A 20,609-nucleotide genomic window follows, 5' to 3' on the forward strand; every position below is an offset into this window, starting at 1 on the left:
GATAAAGGAGAAATGGAAATGAGCATCACCAAACAAGTTGACTTCGGGGGTCCTGATCACCTTAGTCCTCACGGTCGAGGCTGTGGACCAGCCGGCTGTATCTCGTGATGCCGGTTCGTCCTGGGGGAATGAGGCCTTCGCTGTCTGAGCTCACTAACCCTCGTCACCTTGTGCTTCCTCCTCCAGAGGTGACCCACTACTTGGGCATGGGACACCGGCCCCTTCCCCACTTCCTGTGATTGAGCCAGCGGCCGGGGTTACTGTGGGGATGCCTGTCCATCACCAGAAGTCAGACTCTTGGGAGATGGACCCTGACTTGTTGCCCGGCTGCAGGCTCAGTGGCCTGAGCAGAGGGGGCAGTCTGGAGAGTCGGGCCAGCAGCTCTCGTTCCAGAAGTCTCACTCGGGTGAGTCCCTGTTTCTCTGGTGCTCTGTGTGCTTGAATGTTGGCTGATTTTGCCCCCCTATCAGGAGTATCTTACAACATCCTTTTGGGGTAACTAGCTTGACGTCTTGGAATACTCGCTCTCTGAAGCGGCATTTCAGTGTGAATCGTATTGAGTTTTGCACAAAATCCAGAGCAGTGATAACTTGGCTGCTAAGACCCAGAGCACGCCGTGCCTGAAGGTGGCCACCAGCCCAGGCCAGAGCGCCTGCCTTTCAGGTCCAATGACTGGAAGAAGGGAAACACCTCACAGGATAACATCAAATTCACTTTAAAACAGATGTTTAAGTCCTTTACAAATATAAATGCTTTCCTATCCCTTTCTCTCGGCATCCAGACCTTTACGTAAGTGTCAACAAGCTTTGGGAACTTTCACAAAAAGTCTGTAAAGTTAAGAGAAGATCTTTTGGCCCTCCCCACCCCTCAGGGTATTCACCTTTCAGGATGGAGACCTTCATATTCATAGAGGGAAGGACAGGAGAGAGTCCACCTTGGATCTCAATAAAAATGGTCCATTGTTCATCTCAGCCCATCTTCAATGGGAGCACAAATTTTCTAAAGATACACCAATCCCTAAAATTAACCCCAGCTATGCTGAACATAAGAAGGAAGTGTACAGAGGGCAGTTAATAGTAACAATAGAATTTTATAGGCTCCTACTTGCATATTTTCTTTTTTTCAGTCACCATGGTAAGTATGTGATAAATATTTGATTCGCCAAAGGAAAAATGTATTACAAATTACTCTCTGAATATCTGAGAATCTATAAATCCTTAAGAATAGAGAATTTGGGACTAATTTTTTAATTTAAAAACTGTATTTAAAGAATATGTTAAAAGAATAGGTAGAAAGACATACAGATTAATACTCCAGTCATTGGTGGAGTCTGTTCTCCAAAGCACAGTTGGGAAGCAGCTCTGCTCTGATGTAGAGGGTATTTCTAAAACATGGCGTGGATAACTTAGGAACCATAGTCTAAAGGGCTGCCCTGTGTGGGGGGCGGGAATAAAGTCGAGAACGGTCGTCAGATGACCTCGGTCTCTGAGGAAATGGGTATAGTGCGTTATGAGTCAGTGCTCGAATTATTTCCTTGCCTTTCACTTTCATCTTCTTATTGAACTTGAGGCAAATCTCTTAACATCCTTTGTACCATGGCCTCTTTTGATAGAAAGCTGAAGCAATACCTGTTCTCTGTCTCTTCCTGGGAGAGTCCATAACCCCAGGTGTGTCACGTGCACTGAATTTTGGGCAGGAAAGTCGCTACTTTTCTATCTCCACTGTAGTCATATAGGGTCCGTTCTTCACATGCACCAACTCATACCCACCCTCACCACATCCTCTGCGGTGGGTCAAACTCATACTCCAAAGACAGAAAGGACTTGATTGAGCTCTGCAAACCCGTCCATGGAGGACTGCCTTCCGTCTGTTCTGTGTAGGTGATTTATCCCTTTGCTCAAATACTGAAGCACGGTTCTCGGAGGTGGGGACAGAGGCAGAGCTTGCAGTCTGGTGGCTGTGGTTCACCCTGACAGAGTTGGCTGCAGATTTGCTTCCCAGGCAGCAGACTCTGAGATGGACAACGTTACAGCACAGGAGGCTTATTAGGGCTGTTCCTGGGCTCAACATCTGGAAGGAAGAGGAAGCAGGGTTTGGGCAGAGAGAGAAGCTGGGCTGTGAGGCAGACCCAACAGAGGCCTTAGCTGTTCCTCAGGAGGCCCTGGAGCTGCTGGGCCGAGAGTGGAGCCTGGATACCCACTCTGCCATCAGCCCTGGGATGAGGACATCCCTGGAGGGAGGCACGACCTTGACAAGACAGTTCCTTTCAGTTGGAGACAGTCCCCAAAGGGGACTGACAGCTGAGGGCCACCTGCCAGCAGCATTCCCAACAGATGGGGGACCAGGTCCTTCATCCCCAGGGTGACCTGGGGGGCGCATCACACTCCCTACCACGAAGGTGTAGGAGAAAAGGAACAGAGCCTTTTAGAGGGACCGAAGGCACCAGAACAGCTATAAGATGTCTGAACTAGAAGAAGCAAGACTGTGAAATGAATTCGGGGAGTTTACAAGAGACCACCATATAAATACAGCTCTTCACAGAGTGTCTGTCTAGGCAGGTGGGGTGTCCATTCCATCACCTGGCAGATTTGGAGAATATGCATCATTTTGACTCTTTGTCAGGATGTCAGACCCAGGAATTCATCTTCAGAGGCAAAAGCTCTTCTTTGAAAGGAGGTCTACTAAGTTTCAGCTCCAGAGTCACAAGGAGAAATGGTTTATTATAAAACTTTTTATCACGGACGTATTTTTTGGTAAGATATGAGAATTATCTTTAGGTTCAAAGACAGAAAAGACTATAAATCTCTGACATTTGTAAATCTCAGGAGGTCAAGACGGGCGAGGTGAGCACAGCGTTATGCCTGTGAGCCGCCTGTGCCGGAAGGGCTTCGTGAGCCTCAGTGCTGCGCTAAGCGGGTTCCACAGTGGAGCCAAGTACAGATCAGAAGGACGTTCCCCAAGATGTTTATAATTTCCCTCAAGTCCTCCCAGAAATCCATATGCATTTTTCAAGTTGCTTTATTTACTGATACTAATCAGTATCCTGAAAACTGACTCAGGATAGTAATAAACACAGGATACTGGAGACATGCCCGGGTTCAAATTCACATGTGCCTCCCTCTGGAACCTGGGAAAAGTAACTTAATCACTTTTTCATTAGTTATTTTCTTCATTAATTTAAAAGTGGGGGGGGAGTGGGATAATAATTCTTTCTCAAGGGTTACCCGTAGAGATGAAAGGCCCAGCATCTAATCAGTGCTTCCTAATTACTGGTACAAGCTCCTGTGAGTGCCCTGTTAGCCCCAGGTGGAGAATAACTCCACTCCATCCTGCCCCGTCATCCTGTTTGGATCCGTGCTTTCCCATCTATCCATCTCTTCTCAGTAGGCTTCTGAATTTCTTTCCTTGACCAGAAGGGAGTCTAAATTTGGGGAGGGTCTATATGTTTTTATTCTAAATCCTCAGTCTTTTTATGACTTGTCTCTAAAGAACGACAGTCAACTGTAGTAGTTTCCCTACTCCCTGTTCTTTATTCCCTGACCTCATAAAAGGTTTGTCAGTAACAGTGTTTTTAGGCCTCCAGATTGTATGGGATTAAATGCACCCCTTGGAGGGCTCTTTACGTAAAAGATAGTTCCAATTTATAGAAGTGTGTATTTATTTTAAGCAACGGTTATTTTTAAAAAGAAGATAAAACATTAATGCCTAAAGTTAAATGAAAGTATTGTAAAGTTTTTAAACACTAGTTGAAGTGTGGCCTGGAAGATGACAGATCTTTGCTTTTTAGAAACCTTTCTCCTGAGGCAGTACAAGTTAAAAATTAAAATAGCTGCTTAGGTAGGATTGTTGTGGCTATCCACTTGGCCACCGTCATGACCCAGGCTGTTCTAGGAGGATGAAGTATGTGAACTTTTTATCGCTCAAGAGGCCAGTTGTGGTTGTGTACGTGTATTGTTTTTCTTGTAAGGAATTCTTCCTCTGAACATTTTCTAGCAAAATGTATAGCTAGAACTAGAATAAACTGGCCAGGACTTCCCTGGTGGTGCAGTGGTTAAGAATCCACCTGCCAATGTAGGGGACACGGGTCCGATCCCTGGTCCAGCAAGATCCACATGCCGCAGAGCAACTAAGCCTGTGCGCCGCAACTACTGAGCCTGTGCTCTAGAGCCCGTGAGCCACACCTACTGAGCCCACACACCACAACTACTGAGCCCACATGCCGCACCTACTGAGCCTGCGTGCCTAGAGCCCGTGCTCCACAACAAGAGATGCCACCGCAATAAGAAGCTGCGACGAAGAGTAGCCCCCGCTCACCGCAACTAGAGAAAGCCCACACGCAGCAATGAAGACCCAACACAGCCATAAATAAATAAATAAATAAATAAATATTTTTAAAAAGAGCAAACTGGCCAAATCCTTGTATACTTGACTAAGAGGGTCTCTTTTTCCTTTGAACTGTAAGAAGGACACCTTCAGTACAGTACAGTTGGTAGTGTAGTTCTGGAACTTACCACCTCGAGAGGTGATGGGGATTCAACATGAAAGGTTCAGGAAGGATTTAGAGACATTCATAAATGATAGCTCTTTAAGGGGACAAAGGAAGCTTTGGGTATAAGGTGACATATTCTTAAGCTCTTAAGGCCAGTATCTCAGACACACATCTCATCAAACATCCGGGGTGCACTTCCAGGGACCAGTACTGCCTCATGCCAGGATCCTTAGGTTCTTCTTATGCACATGGTCTGAAGCCTGCTCTGCCCGGCAGGCACCCTGAAGCTTCCTCCAGAAAAGAATATGATTTAACTAGCTGAAAAGAGGGGATACTCTTAATACCCATAGGAATTAAGGAATTTCATAATGTGTGTGCCACTTTGAAGGTGGATTGGAAACAGCCCAAGTCCCCAAGCATACTTCCTATTCATTTTTGTCTCTAACTTGGGCAAAACCAATGATCCAAATTCATTGTTTTTGGAGATTTGATATTCAGTGAACTGTCTTGAAACCCTGCCTGGTCCCTCAGCAGACAAATCTTATAGCCCTCAAGTCACATAATAAGACTGTGATCAGACAGCGGTCGTCAGCTCCTGATCACCCCTTCCTTCTCCAAAGCCTCTGAGGTCGTTTGGCCTCACCCGTCGGTCGTGGAAGAAGAAGGTAAAGCAAGCGGGGGCAAAGCTCTCTCCATGGCTGGCTCCGCCTGAAGTCTAAGCAGGACACTAGGAATCTGACATGCTTGTCGCCAGACAGTTTCAAGGAGAAGACACAGAACAGAGGCGTGGGAAGGAGAAGCAGACTGGTCAGTAGTAACCACATTGTCCTTTCAGCTCTGGCTCCTTCCCCAGATTGAACCCAAAACTTCCTGGACAGAGCAGCTATTTTAAAACAAAGCTAAACTGCTTTGAGGAGAGTTCAGTTTGGTAAACATGCAGTAAATGCCTCCCACATACCAGATTGGATAGGTGATGGAATAAAACTTGATTTTAATCTTTTCAGGAACTCACAGTTTAGTGACACGACAGCCACGCGGAACTCTGGGACGTGTGACAAGCTTATGTGGGGTCTCACGCACGACGCCACGCGCTTGAGGCATTTCCCTCTCAGTCGGGACCGCTTTATGACGTTGCCAGTTCAGGGAAGTTTAAGGCGGCCAGGGAGCCCAGCGTTGTCCTTCAAAGCCATGATTCTTTCCATCTGTAATCAAAACTGCTTGCATATCTCATCCCCCGCGGGCTTGTCTGTGTCTCTTTCCGGCCACAAGTAGAGGTTTACGTTAACCATAGTGAAAAATTACAACAGGGACTAGTTAGAAATAACCCTAATTAAGCCCTTGTAATGAAACCGTGGGAAAGGCCACATGCACTTATGGTCTTTCTTATGAGGTTGCCAAAGTAAAGCGTGGCATTCACAGGGGTGTCGGAAGCACAGAAGACACTGATTCCTCTTTTCTTCTCACTGCCCCTACGTTGTGTTTCAGCTCATGGGGGGTGTCTCTCATCACCTTGGGTTTTTAAGTCAATAAAGCCTTGCTCAAGTGTCAGGGAGATCATTTCGGTGTTTGTAGAAAGAGAATGTGACCATCAACTCACATTCTGCCTGAACAAATACCCAAGGCCGCCTACCTGGGAGAGCTGGGGGTTAAGACATCTTGACTCATCTCAAGAAATTATTTTAGCCATCATAATCTTTCTTAAATTTTCTTTCTGGGCTTCCCTGGTGCCACAGTGGTTGAGAATCCGCCTGCCAATGCAGGGGACACGGGTTCGAGCCCTGGTCCGGGAAGATCCCACATGTCACAGAGCAACTAAGCCCATGCACCACAACTACTGAGCCTGTGCTCTAGAGCCGTGAGCCACAACTACTGAGCCCACGAGCCACAACTACTGAGCCTGCATGCTGCAACTACTGAAGCCCGTGTGCCTGGAGCCCATGCTCCACAACAAGAAAGGCCACCACAATGAGAAGCCCGTGCACTGCAACGAAGAGTAGCCCCTGCTTGCCACAATTAGAGAAAGCCCGTGAGCAGCAATGGAGACGTAACACAGCCAAAAATAAATAAATAAAATAAATTTATTTAAAAAAAATTTTTTTTATTTCTTTCTTTCTTTTTTTTTTCGTTGAAGATACAGATAAGTTCTGCTGGTTCTTTTTTTTTTTTTTCCTCCTTCACAAGGAGTTACCACTGTTGTCTTAATCTGCTGTCAAATCCAATTTCTTTGTTTAAAAGAAAAGCAAAACAAAAGGAAAAAAAGCCTAAGAACGGAATTAATTCAGTGGCTTTTTTAGGTGGGGGTTATTTTAGTATGAGTGTTTTAAGCCTTCTTGACTTTTTTGTTCAGCCAAACAAACAAAGGTTTTTTCCTCTCTGCCATTTGCCTAAAAACAAATCTCCTGTCACACATTTGTACTCCCATAGGTATGTCTAGGATCACTGACTTTTTTTTTTTTTTTTTTTTTTTTTGCGGTACGCGGGCCTCTCACTGTTGTGGCCTCTCCCGTTGCAGAGCACAGGCTCTGGACGCGCAGGCTCAGCGGCCATGGCTCACGGGCCCAGCTGCTCCGCGGCATGTGGGATCTTCCCGGACCGGGGCACGAACCCGTGTCCCCTGCATCGGCAGGCGGACTCTCAACCACTGCGCCACCAGGGAAGCCCAGGATCACTGACTTTTATCACTGCTGGTCGCATTTGTTATAAGAGTTGGTCATCCAGCCAGGACCATGTTCCTCTCAGAGCTCCACCGGGACTAGAGGGACAATTTTGCTGTCATCTTTGCAGGAGAGGATAGATGGTACCACTCTGGGACTCTGTCCTCCTCCTCATGGGAGACCTGTTCAGTGTGCATTCCAGTTACGGCAGTAGATTTGGCGTTTTGAATTTTCTGGTTTGAATACATTAGAAATTATTTTTTCACCATCATAATACATAGATTAGGGTAAAAATGTATGTACTCCCAAATTCTTGAAGCAAAACAGTGTTTCCCTGAGAGGCTTGTAGACATCACCTGCAGTCAGCATGGTAGGTGGGGTAGCACAGGTGAGGGATGGTTCTCTAGACCGTTCTTTTAGCATCAGGAGATTTGTAGCCTTAAAGAACTTCCCTTTATTCCACATCCCAAATTGGCGCATTAAAAACTTCATTGATAGAAAGGAATTAAAAATTTTTTTTTCTGCTGTCAGCCTACTACCTTCCAAATAATAGGGACAAATGTTCGTTCTCTTCCATTCACCCCGTTCCAAGAAAGCTGCTATGTTTTCTTATCCTCATTTCCTCTCTGCTTAGTTCTTTGGGAACTGAGTTAGCAATTCTCTCATCCAATAGCACCAGTGATCAAGCAGGGTCCACCCCGGCCACGGTGCCAGCTCTCTTCCCTCCTCACATGGGGCCACTGGGCCACTGCCTTGCTTTTTTTCTTAAATGTATTGTAACAGCTTTATTGAGATGTAATTCACATACCCTGTGGCTCACCCATTACAGTATGCCCTTCAGTGGTTTTTAGTAGATTCACAGAGATGTGCAACCATCATCACAACCAAATTTAGAATATCTTTATCACCCAAAAGAAACCCGTGCCCACTAGCAGTCACTCCCCGCTTCCCTCCAACTGCCCTAGGCGCTGGGCAACCTCTCATCTGCTTCCTGGCTCCATAGATGTGCCTGTGCTCGCTGCCTTGCCCTTCAGGCTCTGCCTCTTCCCCGAGGCCCACGTCTTCCTCTTTAACGTCCCTGCCTGAGAGAGGCAGCAGCAGCATCTCCTGGGAATAGAGGTGTAGACAGAACTCTCTCAGCCAAGGGCCACGTGCCCCTTTTTTGGCCCTGAATTCCTGGCTCACCAGCCCTTGGCACTGCAGCTTTTCTCTGTTTCTGCTTCCTTTCCTCTCCTAGGTACAGGCAGAGTCCGGGTTCATTTGGAGGGCAGCTTATTGTTTGGGGAATTAGGCAACAGAGTCCACGGAGTGGTTAGCCCTGCCCCTTAGGTCAAGACTCAAGGCCAGGCTGATCACGAACAAGTCACCCAGCCTGTCCTCCAGCCTCTAACACTCGAGAGACAACTTGGATAGTTGATGACGCAAGAATCTGAGTCTGCCAGGACCTGGGGCTCTGATCGCTGACCAGCCTGGTTAAAACTGATTTATGGGGATGTCCCTGGTGGAGCAGTGGTTAAGAATCCGTCAGCCAATGCAGGGGACACGGGTTCAAGCCCTTGTCTGGAAAGATCCCTCATGCCGCGGAGCAACTAAGCCTGTGCACCACAACTACTGAGCCTGCGGTCTAGAGCCTGCGTGCCACAACTACTGAAGCCCACGCGCCTAGAGTCCGTGCTCCACGACAAGAGGAGCCACCGCAGTGAGAAGCCCGCGCACCGCAACAAAGAGTAGAAGCCCCCGCTCGCCGCAACTAGAGAAAGCCCACGCACAGCAATGAAGACCCAGTGCAGCCCAAAATAAATAAATAAATTTATAAAAAGAAAGGGAAATAAGTAGAACAGAACAGAAAGCAAGCAGAGAACTGGTTCTGGCCTTGGCTGCTCTACAAAATAGTTGTGCGACCCTTGGAAAGTCATTACATTGCCTCTGCACCCGGTTTTCACACCTTCAGGTGAGGGAGCTGGACTGACTGATCTCCGCGTTGCATCTGTCAGCCCGTAAGTCCTGTAGTTTGTCACACAACATAAAATGGTTGAATAGGAGCTTCCCTTTCTAAGCTTATTTTCCAAATGAAATATTATATTGGGACTCCTTGCTTTGATTGGACGTGCGGGGTTTATATATCCCATTCTCACTTTTGCCGCTCACTTAATTGGGAAATGGGAGTGTGTCTTAAGCTGACGGCGTGTTACAGGTCAGTTGCCTATTTAATTCTACTGTCTGTCTAACCAAAGAGAAATCATTATACCCAGCCAAAGTATCAATAGATTATCTAAAATCTTGGGAATAACCCTATTGAAACACTGAGTTGGGAAGGTCAAAGTAGGAGGAAAAGGGTAGAGAGCATTAATTTATTTCCCCAAGACGTTTAACTCAACAAATAGTTGGGGCTAAGACTTTTTTGGTTCCGGTTGTTACCATTACCACGTCACCCTAACAACATCCATGGTGGTTGTAATTATTAACTAGAGGGATCTTTGTCATGCTAAGAGCCCTACTCATTTTAGACTTGCAGGGTTTTTTGTCGTGGTGGTGGCTGAATCACCAAGCTGAACTTCTCTGCATGGAGAGAAGAAAAATGCGAAATGTCTTAGGGTGACTCTGGGAGGAGCAGGGTTGGTGTGGTGTGTGCTGAATGATGGGCGTGGGGTAATCTAGCAAGACTCAGGCTAGATTAAGAGGAAAGAGGAGGCAGGATGCTCTGTGCCACCTGCCAACCCGCAATAAGTCTAGAAAAATCACAAAACGAGTAGCATCGCTGAATTTTTTATGAAAGTTTCGTGTGCTGGTGGCCAGAGGGCCAAGACAGACCTACATGGTGAGGAGGCAGCTGACACTGTGGTTACAGTGACTGCATCCTGGACACAAGACAAACTCTCAGCTCTGTGCAGAGTTCACAGATGCCTCAGACATGGCTCTTTCCTCTACATATAAAGTCCAGCAAAGGTGAAATGCATGGGTGATGAACAACTACAGTAAAAAATAGAATTTTATACGAAGAGTCGATTGTTCCTGTTAAATAACCCTCAACTTATCTGCTTCTCTCTGTTCCCATCACCATGGCTCTACTTTAGGTGACTTTTAACTTTTGTCTAAATTGTTTCCGTATTCAGTTGTCCATACTGTTTCCTATTTTCCAAACTATTGCCAATGTGATCTCTCCAAAATACGTATCTAACTACCCCTGGTCCCTTTTTGTTGAACTCTCGCCCACTTCTTTCAGATTATTGACAATCATTTCACCTCCAGAGTTTTTCCATATCGGAACCCCTGCCCCAAAAGTGTGAATTGACACCCATACTATGTTTCCCTAACTCGCCATAGTCACCTTGTCATAGCCACTTTGTCTACTTTCTTGTCTGAAGCCCTCATTAGATGAACTAAACCAGACAGCAAGAACATTATTTACACCCTCGTATATACATTGCCCGACGCTTACTAGATGCTCAGATATTTGAATGCATGATTCAATGGGTGCTGTGGGGGTAGGCTGGAGGTGTGGTGACATTTAAATTGGACCAGGAAGGACAGGTGAGATGTGGCTGTGCAGTCATGGGCATTGCTGACAGAGAAACAGGTCTAGGAAATAGCAAGTGATTTGATTTGATTATAGGGCAAGAATTAGCAAACCCCACTCTGTGGACTAAATGTGGCCCCCCCACCTGTTTTTGTAAACAAAGTTTTATTGTAACAAAGCTAATAAGCTCATTCATTTACATATCACCTGTAACTTTCACACTGCGTTGACAGAGTTGAATAGTTGCCACCATTAAGACTGCAAAGCCCCAAATATTTACTATCTGGCCCTTTACAGAAAAAGTTTACCAGCCCTGCTATAGAGTATAAAGGGGAGAGGAGTAGGAGTGACATTTAAAAGGTAAGTAGGGTGGCCCCCGCTCGCCGCAACTAGAGAAAGCCTGTGCGCAGCAACGAGGACCCAACACAGCCAAAAGTAAGTAAATAAATAAATAAATTTAAAAGGTAGGTAGGGCCAGATCCTGGAGTTCTCAGAATTAAGTGTAAACCCATTAGTCATATATTCTGTAGACATGAAGGACTTATAAGATTTTAACCCTGGTTCTTTTGTTAAAACCTATTCCTCTCTTCTTTGGTTCAGTGCTCAATAAAAAGTATTAAATAAGGAACGCCTGGTGCCCATTTTCCCCTGTAGTATCCTGCTACTCTTCTAATGTGCCTTCACATGGATCCTCTTATTAGAGGGAAAAATTGAAGTTCTTAAGGGCTACACAACTGCTAGATAAGTAAACTGATAAACTTACAGAGATCTAGTTAATACAAAACTGTTACAATTTGAACTGGAGACAATTTTTCCTTAAAATCACTCTGTTCCCCCCCACCCAGCCCCACCCAATCTCAAAAGAAGTGGAACAGAAAGATATGCCATGAACTAAAATCTAGGGGCACACTGTTTCCTAAGTTCAAACTCAAAAAAGGAAATCCATACAAAATCTGATTATAATGAAAGGAAAATTATAATCTGTCTTGTGGATATATATGCAAAAATTCTAAACAAAATGTTAGCAAATCAGATTCAGTGTTGTATAAAAAGGCTAATAACATCACAACCAAGTTGGACTTATTCCAAGAATGTAAGGTTGGTTTAATAGTTGAAAATCAATCACCATACTTCAGTACATTAACAGAATAAATGAGAAAATTGTGACAAGTACAGTTGTCTCCAGACATTGCCAAATGCCCCAGGGAGGGTAAAATCATCCCCAGCTGAGAACCACTGCAATAAATGAAGAAAAAGCCTTTGACAGAGTTCAAAACCCATTCATTATTTTAAAGACAAACACACTTAGCAAACTAGGAATAGAAGACAGCTTTCTTAATCTGATGAAGATCATCTTTTAAAAACCTACAGCAAACACTGTACTTAATGGTGGAATATTGAAAGCTTTCTCCCCGACATTGGGAACAAGATGAAGATGCCACTTCTGTTCAGCTAACTGGAGGACCCTGGTGGTACGATAAGGCAGAATGAAGAAAATGAAAGGCATGAGGAATGGAAAGGAGGAAGTAAAAACCTCTCATTTATAGACACCACTGTTTATGTAGAAAACTGAAAAGCACCTGCAGATGAACTGTTAGTACTGTTAACTTTGCTTATTTCCAGGTCGCTATATCTTGTATTTCTATAGACCAGAAACATTTAGAAAATGTTCAAAGCGATGCCATTTCTAATAGCATCACAAAACATCAAATACCTAAGAGGAGAGATAACAAAATCTGTAAAATCTCTACACTGGAAATTACAAGATATTATTGAGAGAAAATAAAGAACTGGATCAAAGCATATCAAACGTTAGTTCATCAGTATTACCCAGAGGGTCTGTTGAAAGAGACTGAAGGCCCAACCCCTTAAAGTTTCTGATTCAGTAGATCTGAGATGGGGCCCAAGAATTTGTATTTCTAACAAGTTCGCGGGTGCTGCTGCCACTGCTGGGTGAAGGACCACACTTTAAGAGCCACTGATCTAAATAAGTATACCATACGGATAGAAAAAATATTGTGAGACATCAGTTCTACTCAATTTGAAGAACTTCCATGAAGTCCAATCAAAATCCCAGCATGGGTGTGTGTGTATATTTATGTGTATATGGAAACTGACCAGCTGATACTGGAAATAAAAAGGGCCAGCACAGACTTAAAGAACAGCAAAACAGGAGGGCTTCAAACTCGGGACCCACTATAATGTTATAATTAAAACAGTGTTTTATCATTGTACAAACAGACAAGTAGACAAATGAACAGAAAAGAGAATCTAGAAACAGATGGACTCATGACCTGTCACCTGATTTACAACCAAGGGGACCTGCAGTGGGGAAATGATAGTCTTTTTTTTTTATTTGGCTGCACTGGGTCTTCGTTGCTGTGCACGGGCTTTTCTCTAGTTGCGGCGAGCAGGGGCTACTCTTTGTTGCAGTGCGCGGGCTTCTCATTGCGGTGGCTTCTCTTGTTGTGGAGCATGGGCTCTAGGCGCATGGGCTTCAGTAATTGTGGCACATGGGCTCAGTAGTTGTGCTTCGTGGGCTCTGGAGTGCAGGCTCAGTAGTTGTGGCGCACAGGCTTAGCTGCCCTGAGGCATGTGGGATCTTCCTGGACCAGGGCTCGAACCTGTCTCCCCTGCATTGACAGGCAGATTCTTAACCACTGTGCCACCAGGGAAGTCCCGAAACGATAGTCTTTTCAAGCAGTTTTGCTGGAACAGTTGGATATCAGTGTAGGAAACAGCAAATTGTGACCTCACACCACACACAAAAGTTCATTCCGATGAATTGCAGCACAAATATGGAAGTTTAAAAACAACCATGCTTTTAGAATAAATAAAAGCAGGTGAACATCTTCATGACCATGGAGTAGGTAGTGGTGTCTTAAATAGGACACAAAAAGCTCTAAAGAAAAGACTGATACATTGTACTACACTAAAATTAAGGACTAGTCACCAGAAGACCCCCATTAACAGAGAGAAAAAGCAAGCCACTGGGTAGGAAAAAATATTTGCAATAAAAACACCCACAAAGGATTTGTATCAAGTATGCATAAAAGAACTCCTACAAATTATTTCTTTAAAGATAACTTGATAGAAAAATAGGCAAAAGATTTGAACAGGCACTTCATAAGAGGATCTCCAAACAGCCAGTTAAGTATTATGAGGAAAAAAATCTCAACACTGCTGTCTTCTTGGGAATGTACTGAATATCAGAAGGAGATGCTACCACATGCAGGGCCATGCACCAACCAGTGTGTGTTGGTCCAGCTGCTTGGGAGAACTGTTAGGCTATGTCTACCAAAGCAGACACGTATCTTATGACCCAGCAGTTGTATATAGGTATATATTGCTTCTCTTCCCAGCAGTGTTCTGTTCTGCTACCTAAGCCATGCGGTAGGTATCTCTCCCCAGCAATATTCTAATTATTCCTATTTACTGAACCCATGCCATGGACAGTCCCCTTTTCCTGAGTGGACTTCCTTCAGGATTCAGCTAACATGGCCAAGCTAGTTTGAGAAATTTGCATGTGTTCTTGTGCTAATCATCCCCCAAACAAGTATATACTGTGCCTGAAACTAAAGAAAAGTCTCTAAACCTCTGGACACTGCAGGCTCTGTGATGGGCCTGGATAGGTGGGCATTTGAAGACCTCTCAGATCACGGTATGAAGTGCATTATTCTATACCACATGGACCAACGCATAGTCACCTTTGCTTCCACTATATTTTTTCGTGTTGTTTTATCGAAATTTATTTTCATCGTAGAGACTCAAATACTTTTATAAGGTTTATAAAAAGCATTAGTCTTACTTGAACCCCTCCCCCCATTTCCGACTCACTGGAGGCAATGACTTTTAACTCATTCCTATTTGTTATTTACCTTCATTTCCCCCCACTATTGACATTTTATCCTTTCGGTACTTTTTGTATTTGTGGATATATGAAGTATGCATATATTGATATTTAAATCAAGGCAACTCTTGCTTATCTGCATTTTTTTCACTTAACATTATATTCTTTTGAAAACACCATTTAAAATGGCTGTATAATATTCCATCTGTGAATGTGCCCTGATTTGTTCAACCATACCTTTATTGTTGGACATTTTAGGTGGTTTTTCATTTTCTTGCTACCATAAATACTGATATAATTAGTATACCTGTGGATGTGTGGGGGGGTGTTGCTATAGAGGAATTGACTCACAGATACATGCTTTGTCTCATAACTTTAGTTTTTCCTGTGGTTGATAATTGCTTTGGTTTTATTTGCTTTCTTTGTTCATGTTCTGTGTGGCCCCATGGCTTGCTCTGGAGTAGGTTGGTTGTTCACTGCACAGCTGACATCCTGGGGACAGCACTGTTATCCTGGGGTTCCCTCCGCTTTCTCTCATTCTCTCCTATATTCTGGCTCCCAGGTTTTTCTTCTTGGCTCCTCCCTTGTCTAGGGCAACAGCCCTACCTCCACCCCCCTGCAGTAGCTTCCTGAGAAAGGCACGCATGGGAGATCTGCTGGTTAGACCTTGTGTGTCTTAAAAACACCATTATTGGGACTTCCCTGGTGGTGCAGTGGTTAAGAATCCACCTGCCAATAATGCAGGGGACACAAGTTTGAGCCCTGGTCCAGGAAGATCCCAATGCCGCAGAGCAACTGAGCCCGTGCACAACTACTGAAGCCCACGCGCCTAGAGCCCGCGCTCCACAACAAGAGAAACCACCATAATGAGAAGACCGCACACTGCGACGAAGAGTAGGCCCCGCTCGCCACAACTAGAGAAAGCAGCAACGAGGACCCAACGCAGACAAAAATTAATTAATTAATTGAAAAAAAACCCCACCATTATTCTACTCTAACTTTAACTTGATTATGTACGAATTCTAGTCCTGAATTCATCTGGAATTTTAAAGGAATCACAACATTGTCTTCTGGCTTCCAAAGCTGCTGCTGAGAAGTCTGTTGCTGTTCTGACTCCTGATGTTTTGTTATGTGACCCGTTTTCCACTCTGGGAAGCTTTTAGTATCTTGCCTCGTCTCCCGTGGCTTAAATTTCAATGGATGGGCCTTGGCATAGGTCTGTTTTATTCCTGTTCATCAGGTTATTCTCACGACCCTTTGATGTGGAAACTCACATCCTTCTGTTTAAGGACATTTCCTTGAATAATTTTGCTTGTTTACTTTGATCATTTCTTCCCCTCTATTTGTCCTCATTCCTCTTTCTGGAACACATTATTCGGATGTTGGCCCTCCCACTCGTATTCTCTAGTTTTCTGTTTAAAAAAATTTTTTTGACTTTTTGTTGTACTTTTCCGGTTTCTCCACTTTATCTCTAGGCTTCTATTTCATTTTTTTTCTGTCACAGTTCTAATTTCTAAGAGCTCTTTATTGTCTTCTAGTTTTTAAAAATAGCATCAGATTCTTGTTTATGGTTTCAGCCTCTCCTCTGATCCCTCTGAGGACGTTCATGATCATCTTTTTGGAATTTTCACCATTCTGCACAGTTTGTTTCTTGCAAGTTGCCTTTTCTTCCTTCTTATCTTGTTTTGATGTGTCTTTCATGTTAAAGGGTTTTCTCAGCTGCTTGGTGACCATTAGCTGTATGAACAGCTTAAGAGCAGAATGTTAAGAAACTGATTAAGAATTCTGTGCTGGGGTTTGTTGACGGTGATTTCACTGGTAGAGTGATCTTGCTGAGCTGTTTCCCTGGGGAGCCCAAGGTGTCCACCTCTTAGCTCTTGGACCATTCACTTCCTCGGAGGAGACCTTTCCAATCCTCTGTCCAGAGGGTCAGTTTGATTCCCTGACTCCCAGTTTTCAGAACGGTTCTTTACCATGAACTTGGCTTGATGCCCCCCGGCTTTACCTTCTTTAAGAATAAACATCTAGTTTTCTGCCTGGGTGACCTGATTGCTTCTGAAAGAGACTCTCGTCCAGTTCTGCTCTTTTCAATGTCATCTTAGGCAGGCTTCCAGAACTGCCCAGCACCTCCCCGACGCTGTGCTGAGCCTTGTGAGGGCTCTCCATGCCACTGCAGGCTGATTCCGGCCCCACCCCCAGCTGCTGACTAAGATTCACCCTTCTTGGATTCTCTGTCAGTCACCACCTGTCCTTCTGCTGTCTGCCTTCCCTCATGTTGTTGCTATCACCTCATTTCCTATGATATTTGTTTTTGTGATGTGTATCTTTAAAAACAGATAAAGCCCATTTTTGTTTTAGTGAGGTTTCTGGAGGGAGAGGAGATAAATATGTGAGTTCACTCCACTGTCTTTAACTAAAGATCCCCCCATTGCTATTACGGGGAAACCAAGCACATCTGTTAGCAGTAAGCTGAAAAGACCTCTTCCAAGGAGGTACTGAAGAATTGCTTTCTTGTCATTGACTCATGAGGAACAAAAGTGTCTAAGATCCGTAATCTGCTACACCTTTTGGACAAACTTCTTTCTCATGCAAGTCGAACGGTGAGGGACACACAGGCAGAGGTGTGCCAGCAGGGTTGCCTGGATGGTGCACTCTCCCCAGACGGGAAATTGGAGGATGCCATGAATTCCACCCCAGGCTCTGTATTGATCCCTACATTGTTGTGGGGTGTTTTCCCTTCAGTGAAACCACTGTTGCTTTCATTCCTCGTGTCCAAACCTTTTGTACAGGATGATGAGAGCCTGAAGTACCTCACACATGAGGAAAAGGACGTCCTCCTGTTTTTTGAAGAGACGATTGATTCCCTGGAAGACGACTTTGAGGAACAGGTGCTGTGTGATGGTGATGCTCAGTGCCACTCACCGCCGTCTCTGGAAGAGAGCACTTCTGGTCCCTCCGAGCCAGAGGACGTAGTGGACTTAGTGCAGCTGGGCCCTGGAGCCGGGGAACCCGAGAGCCTTCAGGATGTGACGGAGGCAGCAGGTGAGGACCAGAGAACAGGTCCCCCACCTCTGACGTGGCTTGTCGTGTGGTACAAGACACAGAGGCCCCCCTTTCTGTCGTGTTCTCTGTGTCTCCAGCCAGTATAGTAGTTCGTGGGGCTGATCAGATTTTTGTAGGGTAGAAGCATCCTCTTGGTAGTCTGATTGTCCAACTAAATAGGTGCTTTCATGGTATATTAGGATGAAAACACATGGAAGGGAAATTTCAAAAGGGCGAGAATAAAGAATGAGACTAATTGGGCAAACAAACATTGCACACATGGATAAAAGAAAAAAGAAAACTGGAAATGGCTTCAGGAAACAATCCCATTCTACAAAGAAAATATACAAAGGACTTGTACTTTAGCCTTTGAGGTTCAATCTCAATTCTTGTGCAAGGTTATACCCCTATTCCAAGGTGGGAGTGTTTGAACTGAAAAGTCAGCTGGTTCAGGAAAACAAAAATGATCAGAACAAAAATTCAGCTCAGCATCTGCTTTGTAAAGTTTGCTTGATTCAGGGTGGCATCAGAGGAGAGGTATGCTTTTTGCCCCTTGAGTTCTGTGATAGAACCAGAGGGACATGGACAAGGAGAAAACGTTCTTCCAATTTTTTTTTTTCCTGGTTGGAAAAGATACTGGAAATGTGGACAAGGGGATAAGGATTGGAAAAGATGAGGGAAAAATAGGATGGAAAATATCTTTGCTCTGTTGACTACAAAATACTTCCATTTGTCACAAGCCTGTAGAAATATATCCCCACCCCTTTATTTTTTGTAAGCAAGGCTGTGTATTACACAGAATTTCATGTACTATTGGTTATATGTTCCAAATACGGGGCTGAGTTTGCAGCCATCTCTTCAAAGAAGAGACTTAATATGAACTTCCCCTTTTTATCACTTCTTCTTTGAAGTTTAGTTCCTAAAATTAATTTGAACCACCGATCCCTTAAAAATGTCAGATCATATAATTGTGCCAAGGAAAACATTTCTTTGAAAGTAAGCCACTTGCCCATCAGTTCTCTAACATGATGTTTTCATAACAACTTTAAGTGCCCACTCTGTGGCAGGCATTGTGTGAGATTCTGAGGATACAAAGATAAATATAATACATAGCTCCCAATTTTGCAGCAGACACGGGTGTATAAATACTAGTGCAGAAAAGTGTTAGGTGATCTGTGATCACGTATGTTAGGATATAGTAAAGGATCATAGGCTGGTGTATTAAACTGTACTGGAGGCTGTCAGGAAACATTTCTGTTTCAAGAGGAAAGTGACACATCCAATTATCCTTCATCTAGAGAGACCTGAGGGAGGGGTTGGTGGGTACCACAAACTTCCCAGCCTCCATTTCCCCTCTGTAAAATCCCCCATAAGGTAAGCTGTTGTTTCCTCCTGTTACATGTCTCAGGATGATGGCTCCTTAGAAACTTGCATTTACCACATGCTTCCCATGTACTGACTGTTTCTGGCTTGCACATCTTTCACCACTGCTAATTCATTCTTTCTCGTCAGGTGATTATGAGAATCATATACTATGTTCCCTTTCGCTAGTCCAGGGAATAGGGTAGAGGGAGTTTAGCTTACAAGAGGTACTGTTGAAATTGGTATTGAATCCCTTTGAGACCTTTGTAAATTCAGTGAAAAGGAAACGTGATGCATTTATTTCTGCATATGGTGGTAGCTTATGAGGATCCTTGCTACTTTTCAGGGGCTGGTGCTGTTGGAAAGGAAGACACTCCTGTCCTCAGGAAAGAGGATGCTGAGAAGTCTCCCCCTCCAGACCCCCCAGGTCCCGAGGTCCTGCCCCTGCCGCCTCCCAGCCCTGTCCCCGCAGCAGCCCCGGCACACCCCGGGAGAGAGCCCCCTCCTACTCCAGCAGAGCACCCCAAACTGGCCCGTTCGGTCCCCACTCCGCTCGTCATCGCCCAGAAGATGTCTGAGAAGCTGGCAGGGAACGAAGGGCTCTCGCCCACATCCCCGTCCAAAGAGGGCAGGCCTGCAGGATGGAGGACGCTTACTTCCGTGGCCCCTCGACACGGAGACCACTCGCTGTGGCACAGGCACGCCACACAGCCGGCGCCCAAGATCCACCGCTTCCCGAGCAACATCAGCGTGACCAACAGCGCGGGGAAGGACTTCAATAAGACAATCTCCAAGGCCGCGGTCAACGTGCAGGAGCGCAAAGCCCAGGTCCTGGCCAACATCAATGGGGTCTCCTTCCTCTCCGTGGGGGAGACGGAGGACCGGGCCCAGAGGAGCGAGCCCACCGAGCAGAGGAGAAGCATCTCCCCCGAGCAGAGCCAGCCGGGCCCGGCCCGGGAGGCTGCTCCCGCGCGGGCAGGGGCGCACGGCGGCCAGCAGTCCAGAGGCGTGCAGACGGAACAGCCCCTGCCGATGGCCAACGGCTTCCAGAGCCTCCACGACATCCTCAAGAGCCATCCCGGGCCCTTTGTCTCTACAGGGAAGACGGTCACCTTCCGTCCGGACCCGGCCCTCCCCAGCAAACTTGCACCCCGGCAGCCGGACTGCGGCCAGGACGCCAGGAAGCGGTCGGGCTCGCTCCCCCGGGCTGTGGGGTTCAGACCCCAGGGCATCACTGTCCAGTTCTCGGGCCGGGGCTCCACGGAGGAGGCCCGTCGGGAGGCCCTGCGGAAGCTCGGCCTCCTGAAGGAGAACTTGTGACGGAGAGTGGGCGGCGCTGGGGGAGTTAGGGTGACCAGGTACGTGTGGCCGAACATGGATGTGTGCATGCGTACAGCACAGTAGCAAAGCCCGGACTGCGGAACCCCGTGGAGGACCAGCGATGGGGGCCCGGGAGTCAGCCGACTGTCTGTCCCGCTCTGGCCCGCATCCGAGCTGGGACATCCTTCCGAACGAGAGCATCCCGCACCACATCTTCCCGTTTCCAAGAGCTCGGAGAATAACCTTGAACACCTACAGGTTTCAATGATTTGTAAATGCCATATGTTTTTTGGATCTAGGAAGAGGGGGATTGGGTCTGAATTTTCTGTTATTGAGTCTCTAATCTAACCTTTTATCCGAAGTGCATGACACGAA

At 45.6% G+C, this 20,609-nt stretch overlaps 1 protein-coding gene across 1 annotated transcript; it reads left to right on the top strand.

The window, feature by feature from the left end:
• Positions 1-268: 268 nt before the first annotated feature.
• PROSER2 (proline and serine rich 2) lies at positions 269-20,234 on the top strand. The gene is made up of 3 exons (XM_065872713.1): positions 269-406; positions 17,300-17,552; positions 19,261-20,234. Exons 1-3 carry the CDS (start codon positions 269-271, stop codon positions 20,232-20,234), a joined length of 1,365 nt encoding a protein of 454 aa, XP_065728785.1.
• The last annotated feature ends 375 nt before the right edge of the window (positions 20,235-20,609 follow it).

Source organism: Phocoena phocoena, chromosome 2 (assembly GCF_963924675.1).
Source record: "Phocoena phocoena chromosome 2, mPhoPho1.1, whole genome shotgun sequence".
NCBI lineage: Eukaryota > Metazoa > Chordata > Mammalia > Artiodactyla > Phocoenidae > Phocoena > Phocoena phocoena.